The following is a 23,958-nucleotide window of genomic DNA, read 5'->3' as shown; positions in this document are numbered from 1 at the left end:
ACCTCTGATAGGATAGATATACTACGACCACAGAAACGCCGCTACCTCTGAGGACTAAGTTGGAACGCCTCGGAAAAACTATCTCTCTCTTACCACACGATTCAAACCAGAACGCAGTAGAGCTTAACATTGCTGTTGTTAGACTAACATAGGTGTGGCGGTGGTGGTGCTGGAGATATGAACGAATTTTGTAAGTGCATACTATGAAGCTTATTTAATTTACTAACTCTATGTACTAGTATTTATCTAAACTTAAAGTTGAACAACACTGGACTAATCGTAATGAGAATTGTTAGATCTATATCCCCGCTTTCCACTTTGTTACTACATGAGCTTAACTATCATTCGGTACAGACAGAAGTGCAATCATAAATAAGGTATTAATATTAAGCATTATAACGATATTAGGGCTCTAATATACGAGCGACAGTCTTCGTCGGCGGCAGTAGCTGTATCTTGAAGGTGGTAGAACTTTCTGTGGTTCGACTCCGGTGGTACCACCGCCACACCTATTTCTGCCTAATAACAGAGCGCTATTGTGTTCTGGTTCGAAGAGTGTGAAGACATACTTTTTCGAGGCAATACAGCTTAGTCCTCAGGCGTAGCGGCGCATCTGTGGCCGGCTTCAAGTGGGAATCTGACCTTGTCTGGAGTTGATTGCAAATGTCTATGGGCGGCAGTACTCTTCTACTACTTCGTTATAATTTAAAGAAACTCCTTTAGCTTAAACCTAACGGTACGGCAGGTAGCCCGTCCGCCTTATCGTTGGGTTTAATTATGAAAAAAACAAATATTATTTCTTAAAAATAGAAACGCAATCCTATCATGTTGATCATCAGTGAGGATCGTTTAAGGACCGCAGGTAGACTGTCCTTTATAGGTCAAATTTTGCAGTATTTTTTTGTTATTTTTATTTTGGACCTTAAAATATCTTGTGTGTAAACAATATAGTTTGTAAGATATCTCGTCGAACTAGAACACTTTTGAAAGGCAGGGAAATATAAAAACTCTTTATTATATTGTCGTCGTAATATACATATAAATTCGTCGTAATGTATATATTTAAAAAATATATTTAAACGACGACAGTTTCATAGATAAGTCAAATGAAGATATTTAAATTTTCTATTATTTGTTTAGATGTATCGATTGCATGATGAGATGCATTGATCTTGCATGCATCTTAAGATGTAATCTGTTTTACACATATTCTTAGACATTTAATGAGTTGCGTCCTGTAAAATGTTTATATATAAAAATTAATTGCTGTTCGTTAGTCTCGCTAAAACTCGAGAACGGCTGGACCGATTTTGCTAATTTTAGTTCAGAACAATTTGTGGAAGTCCAGGGAAGGTTTAAAAGGTGAGTAAATATGAAATAGATTTCATAAATAAATTCTGAGGCGGTACAAATTTGCCGGGTCAGCTAGTAATAAATTAAAGTATTAAGGATCATTCTATCTATCTATCTAATGATAAATAGTCAATGTCGTTCATTCACTATTATTATAGTCACAGTAAAAAAAATAAGAAAGAACTCAGTTTAAACTGTTACCACAGATGCATTTCTACTTGAGGACTTGGACCGACCGACTTGATAATAATAATAACTTTTATATCTACACAAAATAAAAAACATACATGAAGTAAACTTACAAGGTAGTACAATATCATCATCATCAACCCATTACTGTCCCACTGCTGGGCACGGGTCTCCTCTCAGAATGAGAAGGATTAGGCCATAGTCCACCGCGCTGGCCAAGTGCGTATTGGTAGACTTCACATACCTTTAAGATTTTTTATAAATCTCTCAGTATGCAGGTTTTCTCACGATGTTTTCCTTCACCGTTTAAGCAAGTGATAATCAATTTCTAATACGCACATAAATTTGAAAATCAGAGGTGCGTGCCTGGAATTTGAACCTCGGACCCCTCGACCGAGAGGCCTCGTTTCTTAACCACTAGGCTATCACTGCTATAGTACAATATACAAAGTATTTATACAATAGATAAAGGGATACAAAATTTTGTAGTACATATGCATGTACCCGTATGTTACAGATTATAAAACTCTAGGCCCAGTAGGATTCCCTGTATCGTGAGGACTACATATATTAAGTTAATATTTTAGAAGTCAAGCGTGGCAACATATCTGTGATCGATTTCAAGTAGAATTCTGTGCTATATGGATGTGGTTACAGATGGGCGGTAGAGACCGTTTAACGTCACTTGGACTGCAGTGTATAGAGAAAGTGCAAAGTTAAGTAGACATTCTAAACGAGAGCACAGTAGCATTTAACACGTACTTCTTCATCTCGACTCTAAAGGAATATAAGATGACTGAAATAGTCATATAATTTTAGAGTCAAACCACGAAGAATTATATCAAAGAAAAAGGTTATTAGAGAATCATTATAATATGTTACTTCCATTCGAATTCAATGACATCTCATTTCTTAAAATTTGTCTGGGCTGCAAAAGAACACATACACACACATTTCGAAAAATATTATCCACTGTCTGGTAAAAATAACCAACTATGAAACTTTTTCTTCTGACGCTACTAAGAGCCCTATAACTTGCTTCATATGTCTAGGCTGCCCTATCACGAACTCAGCTACTTCCTTATAACCCGCGACCTAAGGCTTTGTAGGAAAACTGATAGAATTAGTGTGAGAATTGCTTTAGATGTCGACAGACAAGCGTGGAAGAATTTTGGGAAAGGTACTCAATTTTTGGTACGAATAAAACGGCGAAGAAATACAATGTGGGAAAAAATGTATATATGCCAGAAAAACCTCTAGGAAACAGTTAGCAAAGCTGTGTGTTTTTTTTATAATGTGGGAGTAACAGAAGAGCATGCAGTCTACCTGATGGTAAGTGGCTACTGGTGGTGGTGGTGGTGATGGTGGCCATGGACATCTGTAACAAACCACAGATGGAATAAGCTATTCCTAACTGATGTTGACTGTAGATGCACCGCTGCCCCTGAGGACTAAGCTGGAAAACCTCGGAAAAGTATGTCTGCGTCACCACACCCTTCAAACCAGAACACAGCAGCGCTTAACACCTTCAAAGTCGACTAATCCATGGTTAGACAGTGATTAATGCTCAAAGCCCAGCCGTGGGCCAAAATAATTGATGAGAAGTTAAGGTTTTATCCATTTAAGGTATCTTTCGTTCAAGCATACATCTATAAGCTCACAATTGCACCCACACTAAAATCACTATCTAATAATATCTGTCGGTCTAATAGCGGCCGATATTTAATCTAGACTAGATTGCGACACCGATGTGCCAATAGTTGCGACACAATAAGGAACCATCTTGTTCTGTAACCACATTAGGCTCAGCGCATGTATGTCATATTTACCGGTGAAATATTCGTGTTTACGAGAATTGGGCAATAGAAACGTGTGCGTAAATAGAAGTTGGCAAAGTAATAAAAATTGTTTAAACTTGTAAGAGGTATGTCGAGTAGGTTAGGTTGGGATAGTATCCACGTTGAAACATACTCCAAAGAGACTCGTACCAGCAGTGGGATACAATGAATTGCAGTTAATGCTTGGACTTATTAGCTGTCACTGTAACCTATTCATTTTAATATGCAACAAGCCCGATTATTAAAAACATCCGAATAAAAAGAGTTATAAATACAAAAGCTATAAAGGCACTCTAGTTGTAATTTTCTTGAGATATAGACCAAAATCTACGATAGGTTTTGTGTAAGGGAGTCTACCAGCAGCTATCAGTGACTCTCATCTAATATCGCCGTCTATTGTCATCGACATGAATATCGCTAGTGTATTATATCAGTGTTGCTTGAGTGTTTACATCCTAAAAATTACGCAAACATTACACAGAAACGGTAAAAACAGTTTATACCTTTTCGTTACCACAATATAACAACTAGGTGTCAAATTTGAGTTTAAAATAATAGATTATTATATTATATTGTGTCTATTTCACGCAACTTAACAAGAGATGGCGCCACACGATTCTGAATCACGCTGTCGAAGTTTTCTCATCTTGCGCATACACAATCCGAACTGAGATAGTTAGAACCACTTCCCAGGCATTATCACCTAGCGTGGCAATATCCGTGTGCCAAAATATATTAAAAATACTTCTTCTTCTGAGTTTTATAGAGAATTTTGAACTATATTAGTAAAGGATTTAAATCTGGCATCTCTTCTTACTAGGTCAAAATGATGCGCCCATAAATTTCAAAATAATATTTAACAATGCAAAGCAAATATTTTTAAAGATGATAAAGACTAATAAGGAAGCAATTCAAACTAATTAATTGCAGCCATTCATATGTGCTATCTCGCTCTCACATACTGACATTCATATGGGGTGAAAGGAAATGTGCGTAAAAATCTTAATAATAAGCAAACCTCGTTTGATTTGATTAAGTAGTCTTGATATTGTGATCTAGATAAAAAGTATAATTTTTTATTAATAGATATTGAAGAAGTTAATATTATCTCTATTAAATAGCATTTTAGCTTCTCCATAACGAAGCACCTTGTGAAGTGGTGGTAGTTGTATTGACATTCAAACAGTACTCTGTAAAGATCCTATTTTGAATAAAGAAAATTGATTTGATTTATATGAACTGCTTTAAAAATGCTCAAAACATAATTTTATTGACTGTATACTACTATTTGTAACTTAAGAACTCTTAATTCTTTTTTACTTTTGTATCTATACAAAATATTTGTGCCTTTAATAATTATTTCATCTTAGCATTAGCTATACACAATTATAATGTTTTTCTTTGTACAGCGCCTTTTCTTTATACAAATGAATATAATTTTAGCAACAGCAACTTTTTGTTGAACGTACCACTGAGATCAAGTTTAATTAATGGCAAAAGTTTGTAAGATTTCGTCTTGGAGCAACTATTTTGATTTTAGCTGGAAAATTCCGAGAAAATTGGTATTTAGCCAGTCTCGTGTAACGCGTAGAATATCTCAAAAGGATTAACAAAAACATTGTCTTCCGAAAACTCCTTACGGACTTAGGGAATGTCTTTGAACCCTCAATTAATTTATGCTAAGGAACGTAATCCTAATAATCTACTGAAAAGATGGAATTGCTGAAACGTTAAACAATATTCTGAAATTAAGATGTTGAAGCTTGCCTTCTACATATACAAAACTGATGTTCCTTTGTTTGTCAGCCTTATTTATTATTTTTATTTATATTATTTGTAGTTTACAAATATCTTCATTACCTCCTCTTTCTGTCTTATTGAATAGCTCTGGGCTCCTTTCATCATCAACCATAAATAACTGAAATCAACTCCGAATAATACCTGATTCTTACAATATTAAAACCAGATTTCAGCAGGACTAAACTCTACTTTTATTAGTTATAAGTAATTGTGTAAATGGTAACCTCTCAGTTGAATCACGATTGTCACGACCATTGTCATTATTGAATGTCGAAAAATTTTTTTTAACATACCGACAATTCGATTAGCAATTAATTTGCTTAAAATACATGTAAGAAAAATGTGAAAATAAAGCGAAGCTTAGATATAAGCTAGTATTAACTGAAATATTAAAGATTTTTGCGCTTTATCCCATGTATTTCCAGTCCAAATCTGAATTACCTAGGGATTGTTGTCTTTAGAGAAAAACGTTCAATCTCATTAAGATGATTTCGCACTATAAAAAGATGATGTTGATAAGGGACAGCATTTTTGGAATAATAGAATTATATAATCGGACTTTATAATAGAATCGGATGATGACGCATTTGGGTAGTTCCATTCTTCCCGAATAAGTCTCGAATAAGTAATAGAAGAGGAAGATCCAGGAGATAGGTAGCAAACTCATCTACTCATTAATTTCAACTGCGCTTTGTCTATCAATCGGTCAATTTTACAGTTTAATGGTACCAAATATAAGTAGAAAGCAGTGATGTCATAGCCAAAGTACAAAGAGTTCTTCAAGCTTAAAGCTGTATGAAATCAACACAAAAAGAAAACATACTCACGCTAATATATCGTGCCTATCGACATTTATTTTCTTGACTCATTTACGATCGTCCACAATGTTGCCCGATAACTTAGTTAAGGTCGTAAAATATACTGAACCCGATGTGTTGGTGGCCCGGACTTATTGCTTGGGCAGCGTGAATACGAATTTTGAAATTGTTGTAGTAGACTTGCTTTTAGTTTCGGGGTTTCGCGTATTGGCAATTGTATTGATACTGAACTACGTTTTGGTAATTCGCCGTCGCGGTAGGTAACGCAAATGCAATTAATATTGATTTTTTTATGATATTGGAGTAAAAAAAACATGTCTTTAACTTGTTGGTATGTGGCTGCTGCTGCCCATGGACTTCGGTATTCAACCCCAGATAAGATTAAGCTTCTTACCATAAGTAGGAAACAGATGCGTTGCTACCCGCAGTTGGAACGTTTCGGGTAAGTATGTTTCCCTTACCACACCATTCAAACCAGATGGTAACTCCGGGGTCGAATCAGGATTCTACCACCTTTACATTGTTAGTACCTTAAGGTCGTTAGTACATAAAAGTTACGTCACGTTTTTGGGTTTAGTTGCTTCTTCGAGCGCCCAAAAGAAGTTGGGACCATTGCTCAAATGTGTAGGAGAGGTAGCATGTAATTTCTACATAATATAGCTTCCGAAAAACAGCTACATCGCATATTACCGATACTACGAAAGGCAAGGAGACTTAAGTCAAAGTTAACAAAACATAATATTGACTTACGTCTACTTAACCGTCCTTGGTACAAGTCACGGCAGAATTAATTATAGATTTGGAGAGCTTAACTAATAAAACATGAATTGATTCGAAAATCATGGAAATTTTAACATTATTATCAATGATAAACATTATATATTAATGATTTAATATAATGTGCTGTAGTTTTTGTTAATTTATAATGCTTAATCATAAGATTTCATTACTATTTTACTTAGAAATTAGAATAAGGTAGATGTAGCGTTCACTGATCGCCTATGTCACCTTTCATTACTAAGCTGATATTTTTTGCGGAGCCTCTAGTACCTGTAGGTCGTAAATCTATCTCTAATTAAAAGCTATCCTCCGATTGGAAATAAGTTTTTGAGAGGCACCTAACGCATTGTCAATATTTTCTTAGTGATCTCATCAAACAAATTGTTATTAATATACTTAAACGAGGAAATTCTGTTCACGTTAATGACAAATGATATTATTTACCAATAAAGATTTAATTAATCGGTTATTGATTGACATAACCCACTTACAGTGTATAATTATTTATTGATGACGACATTATTATATTTAGCAGTTATATAAAAACTGTCTTTTTAAAGTATTTACTTTTAACACTTATATTATAAAATCAAATAGTTTAAGTTGGTAAGAAAACTTTATAAGTTCTTATATTTTTTATTATTCTTGCTTGGTTACTTTACAAATTTCATGAGGATCCAATCTTACAACTGAATTTTAGACACTTAAGCCTAACCGAATACCTGTAATTTTTGGTTCCAATGACAATACAGAATTGAAAAAACTTAATTTCTGGTAAGTAGTTATGATGTCGTATTTTTCAGTCTATCAAAGCTGATTGAGCTAAAATCTTAAAATTAAATATTTTGCTTACTGATTCCGACTAAATAAAAGCGCTTTATTATTAATTTATATGTGGGTAGTTTTATCATTGTCATACATAGTTGTATAATTTCGTCAACGCACAAATCGACAAACAATAAACAAATATCAATGCGTGCGTTCCCAAGAAATCATAAACGAAATAAATCACTTTCGTTTTTAAATCGAATTAAAATTCACGTCCAAGTATCAAGACAGTTAGGTCCGCGATCGGCGCGCACGCACACCTTTTGAATGGTAACTGTGGGGCGAAACACCGCACTTTCGACCGAATATTCAGTCCACGACCGTCTCTCCACCGTGACAGACGACAGGACAGACATGTTTTATATATAGATAACGATTAACGACAAGATCTGTATGGCAGTGATCTGCTCGTTGTGGATTTGAGAACCGTGTTTCTGTGACCGACTGTACTTGTGCAAGTTTTGTGGTGCCGGAGTAATTTTTGGTTTCAAGTGTACCATTTTCGCGGGAAACGGCGAAATGGTAAGTTTTTTTTTAGATTTCTTTTGGGGGTCGGTGACGTGTCAATTTTTATTGTTGAATTTCAAAATTGGTCGAATAAAATATTTATGAATAATAAACTAAAAGGTTTAAAAAAAGTGATATACCTTAAAAAACGTCGTAAAAAATAATTTAAAAAAAAGTCACGTGAGGTATATTTCTTAAATAATATAATTCAAAAGCTACCACAAAAAATGCTTTTGCTTAATACCATAAAGACAGCATACAAGTAGGTAGGTAATCAAATTAAAATAATTATTCCACACATGCAAGTCACTCGTCATGAAACGAAATTTTTAAGCGCAGAACACTTTCACTGCATTTTAATAATTCAATTACAGCAATAAATAGAAAGTTCATAGAAAGTTTATGACTTTGAAAAATTAGAGAGTAAGTTATCAAGGTTGTTTTAAGAAACTGTTTTAGTTTTGTGTTGCGGTGTTACTACATTGGCAAAGCACAGATTAAAGAAAAACGCAGATAGCGCGTAAAAAAATTACGCGCAATAAAGAAAACTCAATAATGTAAATGTTTAAAAATCTATGATTTTGTTACTATTTTTGCGTTTTTGTTACAAAAATAACTACAAATAAATTAAAATAAGAATTTCAGTGTGCTTATTAATTATGACAAAAATACAATATTATTTATCGTCAAAGTTTGAATAATATTTCGTCAATTACGACATTATTAAAATCATAATTTTAAATCAATTTTCAAATTAGAACTTTAATAATGCAATTATTATATTTTTATATCTTCATTATACATTATTTTATAAACAAAATAGATTTGCCAAATCGCTGCCCCGAGGAAGTGTAAAATAAATAGGATAATAATTTAAATAATAGTACAATAGTTTTTTAAATTAAATTGTATAAACAAAATTAATCTTACAACACTATTCTTTGTCCATATAGTTACTAAAATAAGTTTCCTCAGCCTTGTAATACAATACTAAAGGATATTTCGGCCGACTGGTTTAACAACTCGATATCCAACTAGTCTATTAAGCGTATTATTATTAAGAAATAATAATACTCTAGTAATGATAATTATTGAAATCCAGTGTAGATAATCGTATAGAACTGTTTTGAATTGAATTATTCAATTATTAAATAATTGAAATTTAAACGTAACGTATTTTTGTGTACGAATTTGATTTATGGAAACATCTAGGATATTTATTAAAGTTTTGTTATAGTGCTGTTGATAAATTAATAAAATTGATTTAAATAAATATAAATATTATCACTTTAATAATACTGAGCACGAAATAAAATAATATCTGTTTTTTATTTATTAATTCACAACAACGAAGTCATTTTCTAAATGGTTACTCAAATCTGAAAAAATAACAAGACAAGGCCGAAACAACATTACCAGAGGTTTATTATTTCAAAAGATATTGAAAAAATCTATACAAATACCATTTATAAATGAAATCTACAAAATAACTGCCGTTTTAAAGTTCTTGTGCGTATTTTCATAACACCAATACATAAAAACTTGTTTTAAAACGTTTGCCTATCTATACTTTACCTTGGAAACGAGTTAGTTGATTTTAAAAGGACTTATGTTCTTTGTAAAGGACCTTACGGAGAATAAAATGGAATTTATATCTTAAAACAACATTTTACTAAATATTAGTAACGCCACATAAAAGCTCGTAAGCACATGAACAGCAAATAATAACACACAAAGCATTCTAACTTAGTCTACTAGCACACAAAGCGTTCTAACTTAGTCCTTGTAGATACCAAAGCGTTCGAAGATTGCTTAACAAGTTTTAATTCAAGGTAAATGATTATAATCACCAAAATTGATTAATATCTTACCACTAATGAATGATAAATCAAGCAAATTGTTATTTGAGTTATAATCAGGTTAAAAGATGTGTGTTATGGAGTTTCTTTCACCGCTTCTTCTCCATAACGAAGCACCTTGTGAAGTGGTGGTAGTTGTATTGACATTCAAAAAGTGCTCTGTAACGAACCTATTTTCAATAAAAAAATGATTTGATTTGATTTGATTTAATAATTCTTTTGGAAATAGTGAACTACTTTCTCATTCGAATAAGTAACTTCCTGGTTAAAAAGTGTTACAGTAACAGGTGATAGATGATTGTAATCATGGTCTGTCTCTGTCTAAATCTACAAAACTTATCTATTGACAGCCGGTTATTATTATATTCAATCTTTCAACGTTTTGTCGATTGCCGTTTGACATTTTCTGCCTATTAGAATTCGCCAAGTTTCAATCTTTATAGATCTATAGATAGATATAGATTGATTATTTCAAACTGGCATAAGTAAATAACCGTAGGGCTTAATTATTAAGAGTTGGATGGATAGCTGCTAGTGGTCATATTTCATTCGTTTCCGTGCTTTGGAAGGCACGTTATTGCCGGTTTCGGTTGTTATCCTTGGTTAACAGTCAGTAAACCTTGTCAGAAGCTGTATGGCCATTACATTATAACTACATCAAACACGAACTTTTTAAGAGGCCTTATGTAGCAAACTCATATCAATGTATATAAATTCAAAGTGAGGAATACTTGGTGAGCAATGGTACATAAAAAGGTTTTTTATAACATAAGAGTAGCAGACGAGCATGCAGTTCACCTGACAGTAAGTGGCTACTGCCGCCCATATGTCCATACATCTGTAATCAACTCCAGATAAGATTAGATATTCCTGAAGTTGGCCGAAGATGTGCCGCTACTATTGAGGACTAAGCTGGAATATCTCGCAAAAGATGTCTCTCTACCACACCCCTTAAACCAGAACACAGCAGCGCTTAATACTGTTGTTATTAGGCAGAAATAGGTGTGACGGTGCCGCCTGTAACATTTTTATTCAACTGTAAACTAGTTTTAAAACTGAAACAAGTTTGAAATTGTATGAACTTTAGAACAAAAGATTGGACGGCATTATCAAATTGACTTCACTCACATTTACGAGTCCTTATGCTTTATTTAAATAAAAATAACGCAAAGAAACCGCATTTATAAGTTGTCGTACTTGACAAGTCTCGACGACAAGTTTTTATACGAATCCGATATATCACTTTGGACTCAGATGTAAAAATCACGAAATGAACCTTTGTTGGATTTATTCAAACACTACTGCTTAGTGTTCAATGTTGAATTATGTATGTATGTATGTATGAATGTGTTTGATTTTATTTGATTAATGTGTGTGATTTCATACGTTGTTAGAGTTCCTCTTAATATATTGACAAGTTTTTATTAAAGTGGAAATTTATATTATCCCGACGAAAAAGCCGTTATTGAATTTATTTAAAAGTATTATTCAGGAAAAACATTTTGTTATTCTCATTTTATTCCGAAACTGTTTTATGATTTTATAGATAAAATTTTTGCTGAGTGACAATGATTATAATAAATTGGAATTAAATTTATTTTATGTGAAAACTTTTATTTAAACCTTACTTTATTATCATTAATATTATATCAAAATATGCTAATAATTAAATAAAGTCTACTTTACCATAAAGTTTTATCAAATTAATAATTACTTTCTAATAATATTAACACCTTGAAAACACTATTACTCATGTAACAGATAATGTTATAATTATAACGGCCTTGAAACTATCTTCAAGTCTTGAAAGTGATAATGAAAGTGATCTTAGATGGAATGGATGGAATTAGATGGAATAATCAATCAATCAATCGTGGACGACAGTTAATATTTTATAGTGTTTCCATCGTTACGTTAAGCTCAGTAAGTTATCAATGCTACTTGTGAAACTGTATGTAGTAAATCAAATATGTGAAGCTAATAATTGTGAATTTGTTAGCTACGAAGCTGTTACTTGTGAAGCTACTTGTAGTAAATCAAATAGATGTGAAGCTAATAATGGTGAATTTGTTACTTATGAAGGTGCTACTTGTGAAGCTGCTTGTAGTAAATCAAATATATGTGCAGCTACACGTTATAAAGTTGTTATTTGTAAAGGTGTTAGTTATGAAGCTATTGTCTTTGAAGCTATATCTGTGAAGCTGTATATGTAAAAGTGTTACTTGTGAAGGTGCAATTTGTAAATCTGTATTTAAGAAGTGATTATTTGCGAAGGTGATAGTGGTACAGTTGCTAATTGTGATGGATGATCAAGGTTTTAAGTTAAAAGAACATATATATTGGTACGACTAACAACGTACTGTCTCGGTACTTCAGTAGATATTTCGACGGGATTGTCTCTACCATTTTGTTGGCCTTAATGCACCAGATTGCAAAATTCGGCGTAAGTAAAGTGCCATCGTCATCCATTACATTATTTCATTGTTAAATTTTCTTTCACCGTAATTCGTATGAATTCACACATGGATTCGAAAAACACGCGTTTAATAGATAACCTCTCTTCTTTGGGAAGTTGGTCAAAAATTAGATATGGCATTCGAACACAGCCGTAATTATACTCTAAATCTATTACATCCAAGTTCCATCATCAAAACCCCATAACAAAATCCCATTGGAAATCCACGGTGTCGAACGTTAGCTGACAATGGACAAAAACACAGTTTCACCAAGAGAAAGTGGCGAGCTAACGTCTTGTAGAAATCGCGAGGTTCACACGCCGCGCCGTGCGCCTTATGTTCTGATGGTTACAGATACATTTGCAACAGACAATCATGTTGCGTTAAAGTAGAAGTTTGTATGAAAAAATGTACTGGAAATGAAGGTTTTTATACATATATGATTATTTTATACATTATGATTCTTAGCAATGATTTGAAATTGATTTTTTCTATTATGATTTTTTTGTAACAATTTTTTGAAGTATGCAATCCCAGACTTTAATACCTATGAGAATTATAGAGAAGTTTGACATAAATATAATTCATCGCGATGTTTTCACACGCCGTTGAATCAATTGATAACTAATTACTTATAATAATAATAAATATTATAAAACTTTACATTCCAGCCCCCACACTAGCGCCTTGTGTGCACACATTTTTGCAGGCAATTAAATCATGTTTATCAGAGGATGAGCCTCTAATTTGAATATTGAACTGCTATTAAAATTTTACGACACCGCACGCCTTCAACTATGTATATAAATTCGTTTATATTTTTATTTAGTTACCCACAACTTAATGAAATTGAGGTAACTCAGGAGTATGGAGTAGTATCCATCTCATGATACGTTGTTTTTTATTTTTTTATACTTAGACCTTGGGAGCAGACGGGCTACCTGATGGAAAGTAGTCACTGTATCGCCAGCTTTAGAGGAGAGCTCTTCTTGCATTTTTCAAGAGAAGAGGTTAAAATAGTGGTATTGCGAAAAAGAAAGGGATTCACTTTTAATATCATCAGATCTCTCAGATATCTGTCATTAACTTTAGGTAGAACTCTACACATATGATTAATTTCACAGTTAGTTAAGTACAGTAGGTACATATTTACAAGTGAACTGCATGTTTAACACTACCTTATCAATGAGTAAGATTAATAAGCCCATTAACAAATTCGGGTTCGAACAAGATTTCTGTTACCTTAAAGTAGAGCGGCCTTAACCGAATTACATGTAAAAATAAGGCTCTATTTATACCGGTAATTACCGGTAATGGTAATTGCTATTACGAAATACACGTCCGGTAATAACTAGACACTACATGCGATTTTGCCTACAAATCGCTTCTTATTTTGAATAATTTGCCCATTTTTTTAAATAGATCATATTAATTGGACTAGTTATATGTCGATAAATTTTAACGTTTAATTATTTCCTAATGATATATAATTTTCCGGTATTAAGCTTTATTCCACATAAATAAACTTACGTAATCTTTAAATGCTCTACAAATAAATATTTTGTAATAGTTAATCAATTAATTTTAAGGTGTTTAAAAAATAACCGTTTCTACACTAATAACTACCTATAGGGCTTTTGTAAGATTTCTTGTTCTCTCATTGCCATGGACACACTCGAAGTTAATGAATCCTTACAGAAATGTAAGTTCAACACTTACATCTGCATTTGATGTATGATGACCACTGAACCACGCGGTTCGTCGACATTAAATGATATTTAAAATTTTATGACTTCATTATAATATTTTATCACAGATAATTAAAATAAAAAAAAATCATAACAAATAGGTAGAACAAACATGCATATAAAAGTCACACTTTACTTACTTTTTTTCATACCAAAAACTCCGCGTCACACCGATTTACATACAAAATTTAGTTCGAATTTAAAACAAGAAAAAAGCCAACTAACGACAGAGAATGTAACTCAAAGAGCTCGCTGGGGTCAAAAAACAGTCGAAAATCAAGTCGCTAGGACATCAAGAATCGTCACGTCCTATCAACTTAAAATTCACGCGCCGAGAATTCCACGGATTACAACATCACTATGAATGTATGTGCATTTGAAATTATTTTAAGTCTGAAGTATTATGCCTTGGATAGTGATGGGCTGTGTGCAATTATAAAATATATCCCGCACTATTGATTATTGTTATGTGGATAAGTTATTTTATTTTCCATAACCATTAACACCGTAAAACATTATGTAGTGTAATAAATTAAGTATCTGGGGTATAAACAAGGGGGATATTTTTAATAACGTTTAACCTTATTTACTTAAATGTACGGTACGTACCAACATGAGTCCAACAAGCCAAATACGACGAGGATGTTTTCTAAACTGACGTATTGCTACGGGCTAATGGGCAATCGGGTCCATAATCTGATCAGATAGTACTAAGTATCATAATAATATTATTGCTCTGCCATCGAAGTTATATAAATATTCCAAATTTTAGTTCAATCGGTTAAGTGCAAGTAGTTGAAAAATATTGCAAAGTTTGACCCATACGTAGGTACTGACATAACAAGTTAAAAAAAGCGTACAACAAAGAAATATTGGCCTTAAACCCGACACCTCAATATCGCTTCAATTTAAATAAAAAGCGAAATTTAATAATGACGAAATTCAACAGTTTTACTATTAGTCTAAAATTCAGATTTACCAACGCAGTTTTTGTATGTATTGCGCTGTCGATTTCCGACACTTAGCCAATGTTACAGTTAGTTTAAGACATCTTGAGGCAATGTTAACACGAAACTTAGGTACCGTAATATCTCCTAAGTGTTTGTTGGTACATCATTTATGTAACATTGATGAGGCAAGGTAACACTTGATCGCTTAACGATAAAGTTTTATTGCAGTTCATTGATATCTTAATATACGTACGACTCTTATTCTGATGGTAATTGGCGAAACAAGTGTATTTCTGGGTTATAAAAAGAACTTTATTTTATTTTTAAGATGGTTAAAGTTATTTTCGAAGGGTGCGATTTATTTATGACTTACAAATTTAAGTTGACATAAGATAAATAAAAATACCGAGTTTTCTTTTGCTAAATACATCTCTTAGATGAGTAATCTTTAATCTATTATAAAATAATCATCTACAATTAGTCAGTTCGGTTAGTAATTACAAGTTTCTAAGTGTGAATAATGTAATTAAAATGCTAAGTAATAACTATAAAATAACTGAGAACATTAATAAATAAATCATATAGAAAATTAATATACTTAGACAAGGATTGACCACAATGTCTGACTGTTTCATGGTATTATAAACCTTTAAAAGCTAACTTTGTTAAGAAACGTTAAGAAGATAATCCCGTGGTATCCCAATCCCGGGATAAAAGAACATCACCAATGATGAACCTCTTTTGCAAGTACAAATGTTCAAAGTTCCAAAGTTCGTCTTATCCGGATTTTAGTTGAATTTCTTATTAACAGTCTTAACTTACTTAGTAGTTACATTCTACATGGCTGGAGGATTGTGAATGCGTTCAAATATTATGCCTTCGTACGACTACTTAGTAAGCTTTCATTAAAACTCACCCGACGTTCCAACTTAGTCTAATTTATTCTTGTCTCTATGTATTTTTACAAGTTGTGTAAAGTAACTTAGTTCAACATTACTGTCCCACTGTTGGGTTATTTATTAGAGTGTGGTGGGTTTAGGCCATAGACCAGCACATTGGTCAAGTGTAGATTGATAGGCTTTATAAACATTTGAAGTTACTTTTAGGGTATTTAACCATTAAAGAAAATTATTGGTTGCCAATCGCATTTGGCCTTATCATATAAGAAAATCTGAGCCCAGCAGTGGAACAGCGTGTAGATTCCTACAACGTCCTTTGACTTAAAAAAAAACACCTTTACATTGTAACTCCATATAGCCAAATAATTTTACCTGAAGTCGATTACAGATGCTTTAAGACTCCTGAAAACTAAGACCAAGTAGTCACCTCAGAATTATGTCAACCGGAGTTCGGAAAATACTGAAATTTATACTACTAAACTATACTTCTGATGTGGTGACCTAAAAATATTAAAAATTATAACAGCATAAAATTGATTTTGTAAGAAAAATTCATAAAAATGTATTACAGAAAATGTGTTACACCAACGTAATAATGAACTATGAAATCTGCTAAAATGAAATCATTCTTTCATCAGCAAATTCTTCATGCAGTTTTCGCCAAATTTCATAAATTTGTCCACTGAACGAATAATATTGAAACCTTTGCGGAAATCATAAACCAACTGTGACAGTTATTTGAAAAGCTTGGAAACGTGTTTAGAATTTTATATATAAGTTACATTACATTTTCTTATATTACAAATTTAAAATTGCATTCAAATGCAATGGAATACTATGGTATTTTAGCAATGTTTAAAACATCATGTTTTAAATTTGCAGTAAATGATTTGGCAAATTTGTGTGCAGTGATGTAGAACTTTTTTTTTATTTATGTGAAGTTAACACAAATTACGGCGGAGTAAAGTAGTTACAATACTTGCAGAAGGGTCTGTGTGAGGGCAAACATTTTGACCTCCAGCCTGGTCAATTTTTGGTTTATGTCTAGGCCTGTGTTGATTTGTGTATTTCTTTTGTATATACATGTGTTAAAAGCATTGTTTTTACCTATTCTATATGTTACAAATATTACTAAGTATCACATTTTCATAGTCTCTGTACGAGTATAATATGTTTTGGGAAAGAATTTCCTTCTCTTTTGCAGAGTGTTTAGGAAAAAAATTCTTCCCTTTTGCTCAATACCTAAATGTTAAAACCATTCCAGTCCATATTTATTGATTTCTATTTCTACTGTATTGTCAAACCTTGTCCTACCTATATTGAACTCTCAGTTTTAATTTAAATGTAAATCTGTATATATTACTCCCAAATCCTTAAATCCTTATACTTTTGAACATAATAGCAAAGACATATCCTCAGATATCCGCATCATAAGACATCATATCGTAAGATATTTGACATCGAAATCCCGTTACTATCCCTTTGTAAGGTACAAATCATGATGATCACGCTATTCCAGCTTATCTGTGATTGCAGTAATACCGTACCATTACCGTTACCGTTAGGATAAGCACAGTGCCCTACCACTGCACCCGAGTAACGGTCCATCTCTTGCATTACTCTTGCATTTGATTGAACCACAGATTATATAAATGTAGAGAGTTGGTATATTAAAAATAATAAAGTAGACGTATTTTTATTTAGTTGCGTTGTTTATTTAGATGCAATACAATAACGTATTTGGCAAGTAATTAATGTATTTTTAGATGTAAGCCGTAAATTAATAAATAGGCAATATTATAATTCGATGTTTTGATTATTCCTACACAATACAATATTTGCAAATAAATTAGTGCTATAAGCAATCAAAGATAGCGCCCAGATCCAAAATATAAATCTAAGATAACAGATTGACTCCGATCGGGAGTCAAACCTGGAACTTTTTTCATGTCAAACTGATGAATTTCTTGACGAGATTTTATGCTACTAAGGAATTATATTCTGATTCAATTAGACAAAGTAAAAATATAATGATTTTCAAAGACATTGAATTACATTTAATGAATTTAGCTGATCAGAATTGATTGCTCTACATGTATTTATTCACTTACATCATTGGATAAATAACGACCATGTTCGAGGAACACGGGAAGCTTGATAAGAGACAAATTTGTTTTACGGTTAGAATCCACGGATCCTCGCCAACTGGTTTGTAATGCGAGTAACGGTTCATCTCGCGAGTCACGATCGTAATGCAACTGTGATTTGGTCACAGAGTAAGTAAATATAGAGTGGCAAGTAGGTACTCGTATTTTAGTATTTGGTACAAAAGTACTATTTGGCTTAGGCTACTTTTACAAGTATCCTATCCTTCAAGTTGGAATCTAATCATACATACTTATCTTGTTATTAAGATTGGTTAAGGTTTCCGATTATATTGGCCGATTTGATTCAAAAGATACAATATTCAAACGAATAAGTTTGGAAAATCCAAAAGTGCACGACTCATAATGCTCATTTAATTATGAAATATAGAACAAAAAAACTTAAGTCGTTCAAAATTAATTGCCGAAAAAACAGCTGTAGTAGGAAGAAGGTATTGCACAAGCGCCCCTGGCGGAATAAATGTACATAATATCTATAGATATACAGTCTTGTAGTTTTCGTTTTTTATTAATTGCAATTAAACGACACTGAATTAGTTAATCATTCGCATTCAGTGACCTACAATCGTCGATTAGAATTAAAAAAAAAAAATTAACTCAAATGATGGATTTTTTCACAAGTTACAGTGTTTTCAGGTTTCACACATGACGGACAGGAAATTTTTTTGACCTATTTTGGTGTTTTTTTCCAATTCTATTGCAGTAAATCAATTTTTAAAAAGTATGGAATTAATCTCCATTAAATTATCTCGACAATAGTATGCAAAATATCTTGATTCCGTGAACTATCAAGGCTATAATAATAAAAATAGCCGCCAAAATGGAGCGAAAAAAATTTTTCGATCGTAAAGCACTCTCTGATGCTTCGCATCATGAGTCGTGCAATATTCGAGACGAAAAAACAATATTATGATGTTTTTATCTGCACCACTTAGTCATGCATTTTTATATATATGTATGGATGATGCAGCTTACGAATATAAATATATAAGATACTTGTTCTTACCGTAGGCTTCGCTCGATGACAAGTTGTTTTTATCAATACCGCGGGAACAGTAGTTATTTTTGGGATAAAGCGTATCCAATATCCTTTCCTGGATTCCAGCCTACGTGTGTACAAAATTTCATGACAATCGGATAGGTAGTTAAGGAGTTGTCGTAAGACGCGACTAAAAGGGGGCTTCCGGGGTTGCGGGGGGCAAGAGTGGGAGCTCGAACCGTCCAGCAAGCGACCTCGGGAAGGACGACGGTATATGTGGTTGCATACCGTCGTAAACACTATATGGTGTGGGAGGAGCGAAAACTGCTCTCCCAGGGCAGAACCCGATCGGGGCATCGCGCTTGGAGGACTCCGGTTGCGTTACATCGGAGATCCCGGAGTTCTCCAACAAGCGCTGAGAGGACGGCCACCGGGAGGTTTTTAGTACGGTAAAAATCCCACATAACCCGGCGTCGCTTCCTCGTCGTCGGGTACCTTTTGAAGGTTACCCCTCGTTAAGCAAAAAAAAGGTAGTTAAGGCGTGAAAGCGTAACAAACAAACAAAAAACTTACATTTGCATTTATATTAAGAGTTAGGATGAGCCATTCAATTTAAATTGTTATTCAAAATAATTATGCACTTATTATTTATTTTAAACTTCAATTACATGAACGATACGAGTAAATGCATTGGTTTCAACAAAAAATACTATTAGTATTATGTTTTATCTAATATCATTCAATGTTAACTTTAATAAAAGGTCAAATCCCTCATTAGCGTTAATACACTACACAATATAATGTACACACAAAAAGTGCTATTAAGTATTAAAGTTATGAGATGTTTAGTCAGAAAGACAGCCCTTGTAGTAGTAGTAGTAGTAGTAGTATTAATAAAATAAAACTTTTTCTTGATCCAATTTACAACTTTTTATTCTTCCCGCGAAAAATATAACTCGAACGTCAAGAGCGTTTTTTTTTTCTTTTTTATGCCAATGCATACAATTGTATGACTCATACAGCCAGTGACTATATAAATGGACACTTAATATTGCAAAAAATAACACAAAATAATTAATTAAAATTGTGCTATAATTAAATAATCTGACTATATTTCTAACACTATGATGTTAAACTTTTACGATATAAGTTGATCAATTTATCCATTACCTCCTTATATCATAAGGCGGTCGTCTTTATAAAGGTCTTTAGTTTACACTATAAAGGTAGTAGAACCCTATGTGATTGAACTGCAGTGGCGTCACCATTTGCATTTGAAAGGTGGTAGATCCAGTATAGTTCGAGGTACCACCGCCACACCTATTTCTAGCGTGAAGTCGTTCTTACGTTTCGGTGGAAGGGCTTGGTGGCCGGCTAACTTACTTTTGAAGCTATAGTCCGCGCCAAACTGCTAGTCCGCTCTGAATATAGAAACGAGTCGCGTCGAATATCAAATTATAGATATTAGCGGCACGAAGACAGTGCGGGGCCCCTCCCGGCACCCGTCCATATATAACTGACGCGATTCATTTCTATATTCAGAGCGGACTAACAGTTTGGCGCGGACTATACCCTCTTAATTCGAAAACAGAAACAACACAGTTAGTTACAGGTATGCACGCGCGATAGGAGACCACTTAAAAATAGGCTACAAGTGAAGTACTAACTATAATTTAAGTATCTTTAAGTATAAATAAGAATAAAATAAACTTCAACATTTAGAATTATTTATGACTTACAATAAGTCACTAACATTTTATTCAGCCTGAAGATTCTAACCGTCTAAATTGAAGTGTACTCATTTGATAAGGCTATACCTATTGAATAACAGTGCCAATCTGCGATCGTAGCTTAGGCAATGCGCCCGGCTTGCCTCGTTACGTTCAGCTTATGTAATTCTGACGAAAGGGTATTTGCATATAACTTTGTCCTTTCCGGTATTACAGGAGTAGGTTTATGTATCAATTGGACACGTAGGTTTACGCATGTTGTCTCTGTAATCATTGTTTGGGTTGGAGAAAGTTCGCTAGTTAGTGTAATGTGTTATATAATTTGGGTCTCATAAATATGAATGACCTTTGAAAGGTAATGCATACTGTATAACATATATTATAGGTAAATACGTTTTTAAATTACCTTTTTAGGTACTAAAAAGGAGTGCTGGTAAGGTTTTTGTAAGAGAACTGCAAAAGAATATGTAGTCCGTTAAGGGCTCGCTATCGATCATAGATAGCAGCCAACTCTAGATAGAATTCCTCTCTACTCCTACCTAAGGTCCATTAAGATTATGTTAGTACTAATACTTCCTTAAGACTGATTAATTTAAGCTACGTGGTAATACAGCTAACACTGCTGTTGTAAGGCAATTTACGTGGCAATGATGTCATAGAAATGGAATCACAAAAATTCTACTGCCTTCTAATTCAATTTTAAATTAATAAAAGGTAACACTTGCGGTTTTTACCATCATATCATAATCAATCTATATTTTTTTCTTTAATATAGGAGTAGCAGACGAGTAGTCCATCTTAAGTTGCTACTGTCGCCCATGGACATCTGTAATCAACTTCACATAGAATTAGATTCCTACTCGAGGTCGGCAACAGATGCACCGCTACCCATGATGGCTGGAACGCCTTTAAAAAAATGTCTCCCTTACTCCATTTAAACCAGAACACTGCAAAACTTAAAACTGCTGTTATTACGCAGAAATAGGTGTGGCGCTGGTGCCGCCGGAGTCGAACCACTTCAAATTTCATGTTTCAATTATCCCCAAGAACCTATATGTCATAATAGCAATAACCAGCTAAGAATATAATACAGCATATAGTGTTCCTCCGTGCCAATATTCATGGCTCGTCGGTCTGTCCGTTGGAGCGGTGTGCTGCGCGAGACATGCTATTAGGGGCGTAGCGTCAGCAAAAATACGATTTTTCATATTTACTTCTTTCATCATCATCATCATCATCAACCCACAAAAGGATTATGCCATAGTCCACCGCGCTGGCCAATTGGTAGACTTCACATACCTTTAAGATTTTTATCTCTCATGCAGGTTTCCTCACGATGTTTTCCTTCACCGTTTAAGCAAGTGATAATTAATTTCTAATACGCACATAAATTTGAAATCAGAGGTGCGTGCCTGGGATTTGAACCTCGGACCCCTCGATCGAGAGGCCGCGTTTCTTAACGACTAGGCTATCACTGCATTACTTCTTTACCCGACTGCAAAGGGTTATATTGTCCGAGCGTATTTAGGTATGTCTCATCTTTTGGCAATCCCTGCAGCCCAAACAACTTGACGGGTTTTAATATAGGTGAAGTTGGATTCGTTTAAATTGTGGGAGTGACCATATGCTATACTTTAAGCAGTCGGATAACTGCTAGTCATTGTTTAAAGTAGTGTTTGGTATTATGAAGTACGTCAAACGTTCCAATTTAGTTATAAGCTGCTGTCCAACTCGTACTTTGTGACTGGATTATATCCTTGTTTTTTTTTCACGAGAGGGAAACCTTCAAAAGGTACCCGATGCTATGGGAGCGACACAGAGCTATGTGGGACCCGCACTAACCCCCCGCCCCCTGTGGCTGTCCTAGGCGCTGCGTAGAGGACTCCCGGATCTCCAAAGAAGGCTGATCCAATATATTGTATTGCTGAAGACAAAGAAGCGTAGCAACACGATTATTAAATGTTTAAACAGACTTAACGATTAAGGTTAATTAATTTTTAACAACTTAATCGCTTAGTAAATTTATATTTATCTTAGTAATAAATTAATAATTATTCTTGTATTTTTAAATATTGTTATTAGGTATATAGGTACATGTATTGACGCCATTTCAGCCTACTGATTTCTTAATTAAAACATCTAATGTAAGGTTAACTACACTATAATCGATTTAAAATTAATTATTGATAAGCAAACAAGTTAGAAATCAACCAAAATAATATAACACATTAAACCAGTAGTAAGTACCAAGTCAATCAACTAATAAGGTCGGCGGGTTCCACGTCATTACCTGTCAATTTCGTAATAGTCCCAATTTGTCTTGCGTGACATTTTAATTACGATAAAACGTTAGAATCGAAGATTTTTATAAGCTTAGGTGATTGATAGTATCGTTAAGGACTGTTGCTATTTTTAAAAACAGTTAAAAAAATAAAAATAATGTCCAAGTATATTTTCACTTAACATTTGTAAGTATAAATGATTTGCACCGTCAATTGTTTTAGTTAATTAAATATTACACAATGTTTTACCTACCTTTTATTTACTTATCTTATGTAAATTAAGATTTCATATTTATACTTAAGCGCACGTTTTATTTGCAAATCCGTGAACAGATATAATTCATAGACGAAAGCTCCTTTACTATTAGTTGGGTTTCTGTTAAGATAAGCCCTAATCAACGATCAATAAAATATGTTGAGTTAAATATTAGGGTTTTCTGTTATTGTACACTGTATAAATGTGAACGTACAAAATAGCCGCTATTTTGATCTCAGACATAGATACTTTAATTTTGTTCATGTAGAGAATAAAAAACAAAATTAATGACACATTTATGTGATAAATACTAGACATTTCGTAATGCTGCCAAATAAATAAGGCCATTAGCAAAAGCTAGGATATTTCGAGAGACATTTGAGTTCTTATAACGATAACATACGATAAGGTATAAATTATAACCTAAAATATTGCGTTAGGATACCGGTTTCAACCGGTTGGTTACGAAATGGTAAATATGCTAATCGCTGGTTTTCAATGGACACAAAAACGGCTTATTA

General features: G+C 33.4%; 1 protein-coding gene across 1 annotated transcript in view; it reads left to right on the top strand.

The window, feature by feature from the left end:
• The first annotated feature begins 7,895 nt into the window (after window positions 1–7,895).
• The window catches only part of Cht7 (chitinase 7), a 135,693-nt gene continuing 119,630 nt past the window's right edge, over window positions 7,896–23,958 (top strand). Inside the window, exon 1 of the mRNA XM_073076179.1 lies at window positions 7,896–8,128. Coding sequence (XP_072932280.1) covers window positions 8,126–8,128 — 3 coding nt within the window. The 5' untranslated portion in view covers window positions 7,896–8,125. The remainder of the gene's footprint in view (window positions 8,129–23,958) is intronic.

This window comes from Epargyreus clarus, unplaced genomic scaffold (genome assembly GCF_041222505.1).
Source record: "Epargyreus clarus isolate Ecla_fem2 unplaced genomic scaffold, WU_Ecla_fem_2.2 ptg000008l, whole genome shotgun sequence".
NCBI lineage: Eukaryota > Metazoa > Arthropoda > Insecta > Lepidoptera > Hesperiidae > Epargyreus > Epargyreus clarus.
Note: the sequence above shows the minus strand (reverse complement) of the source record. Positions and strands in the feature narration are given on the sequence as shown.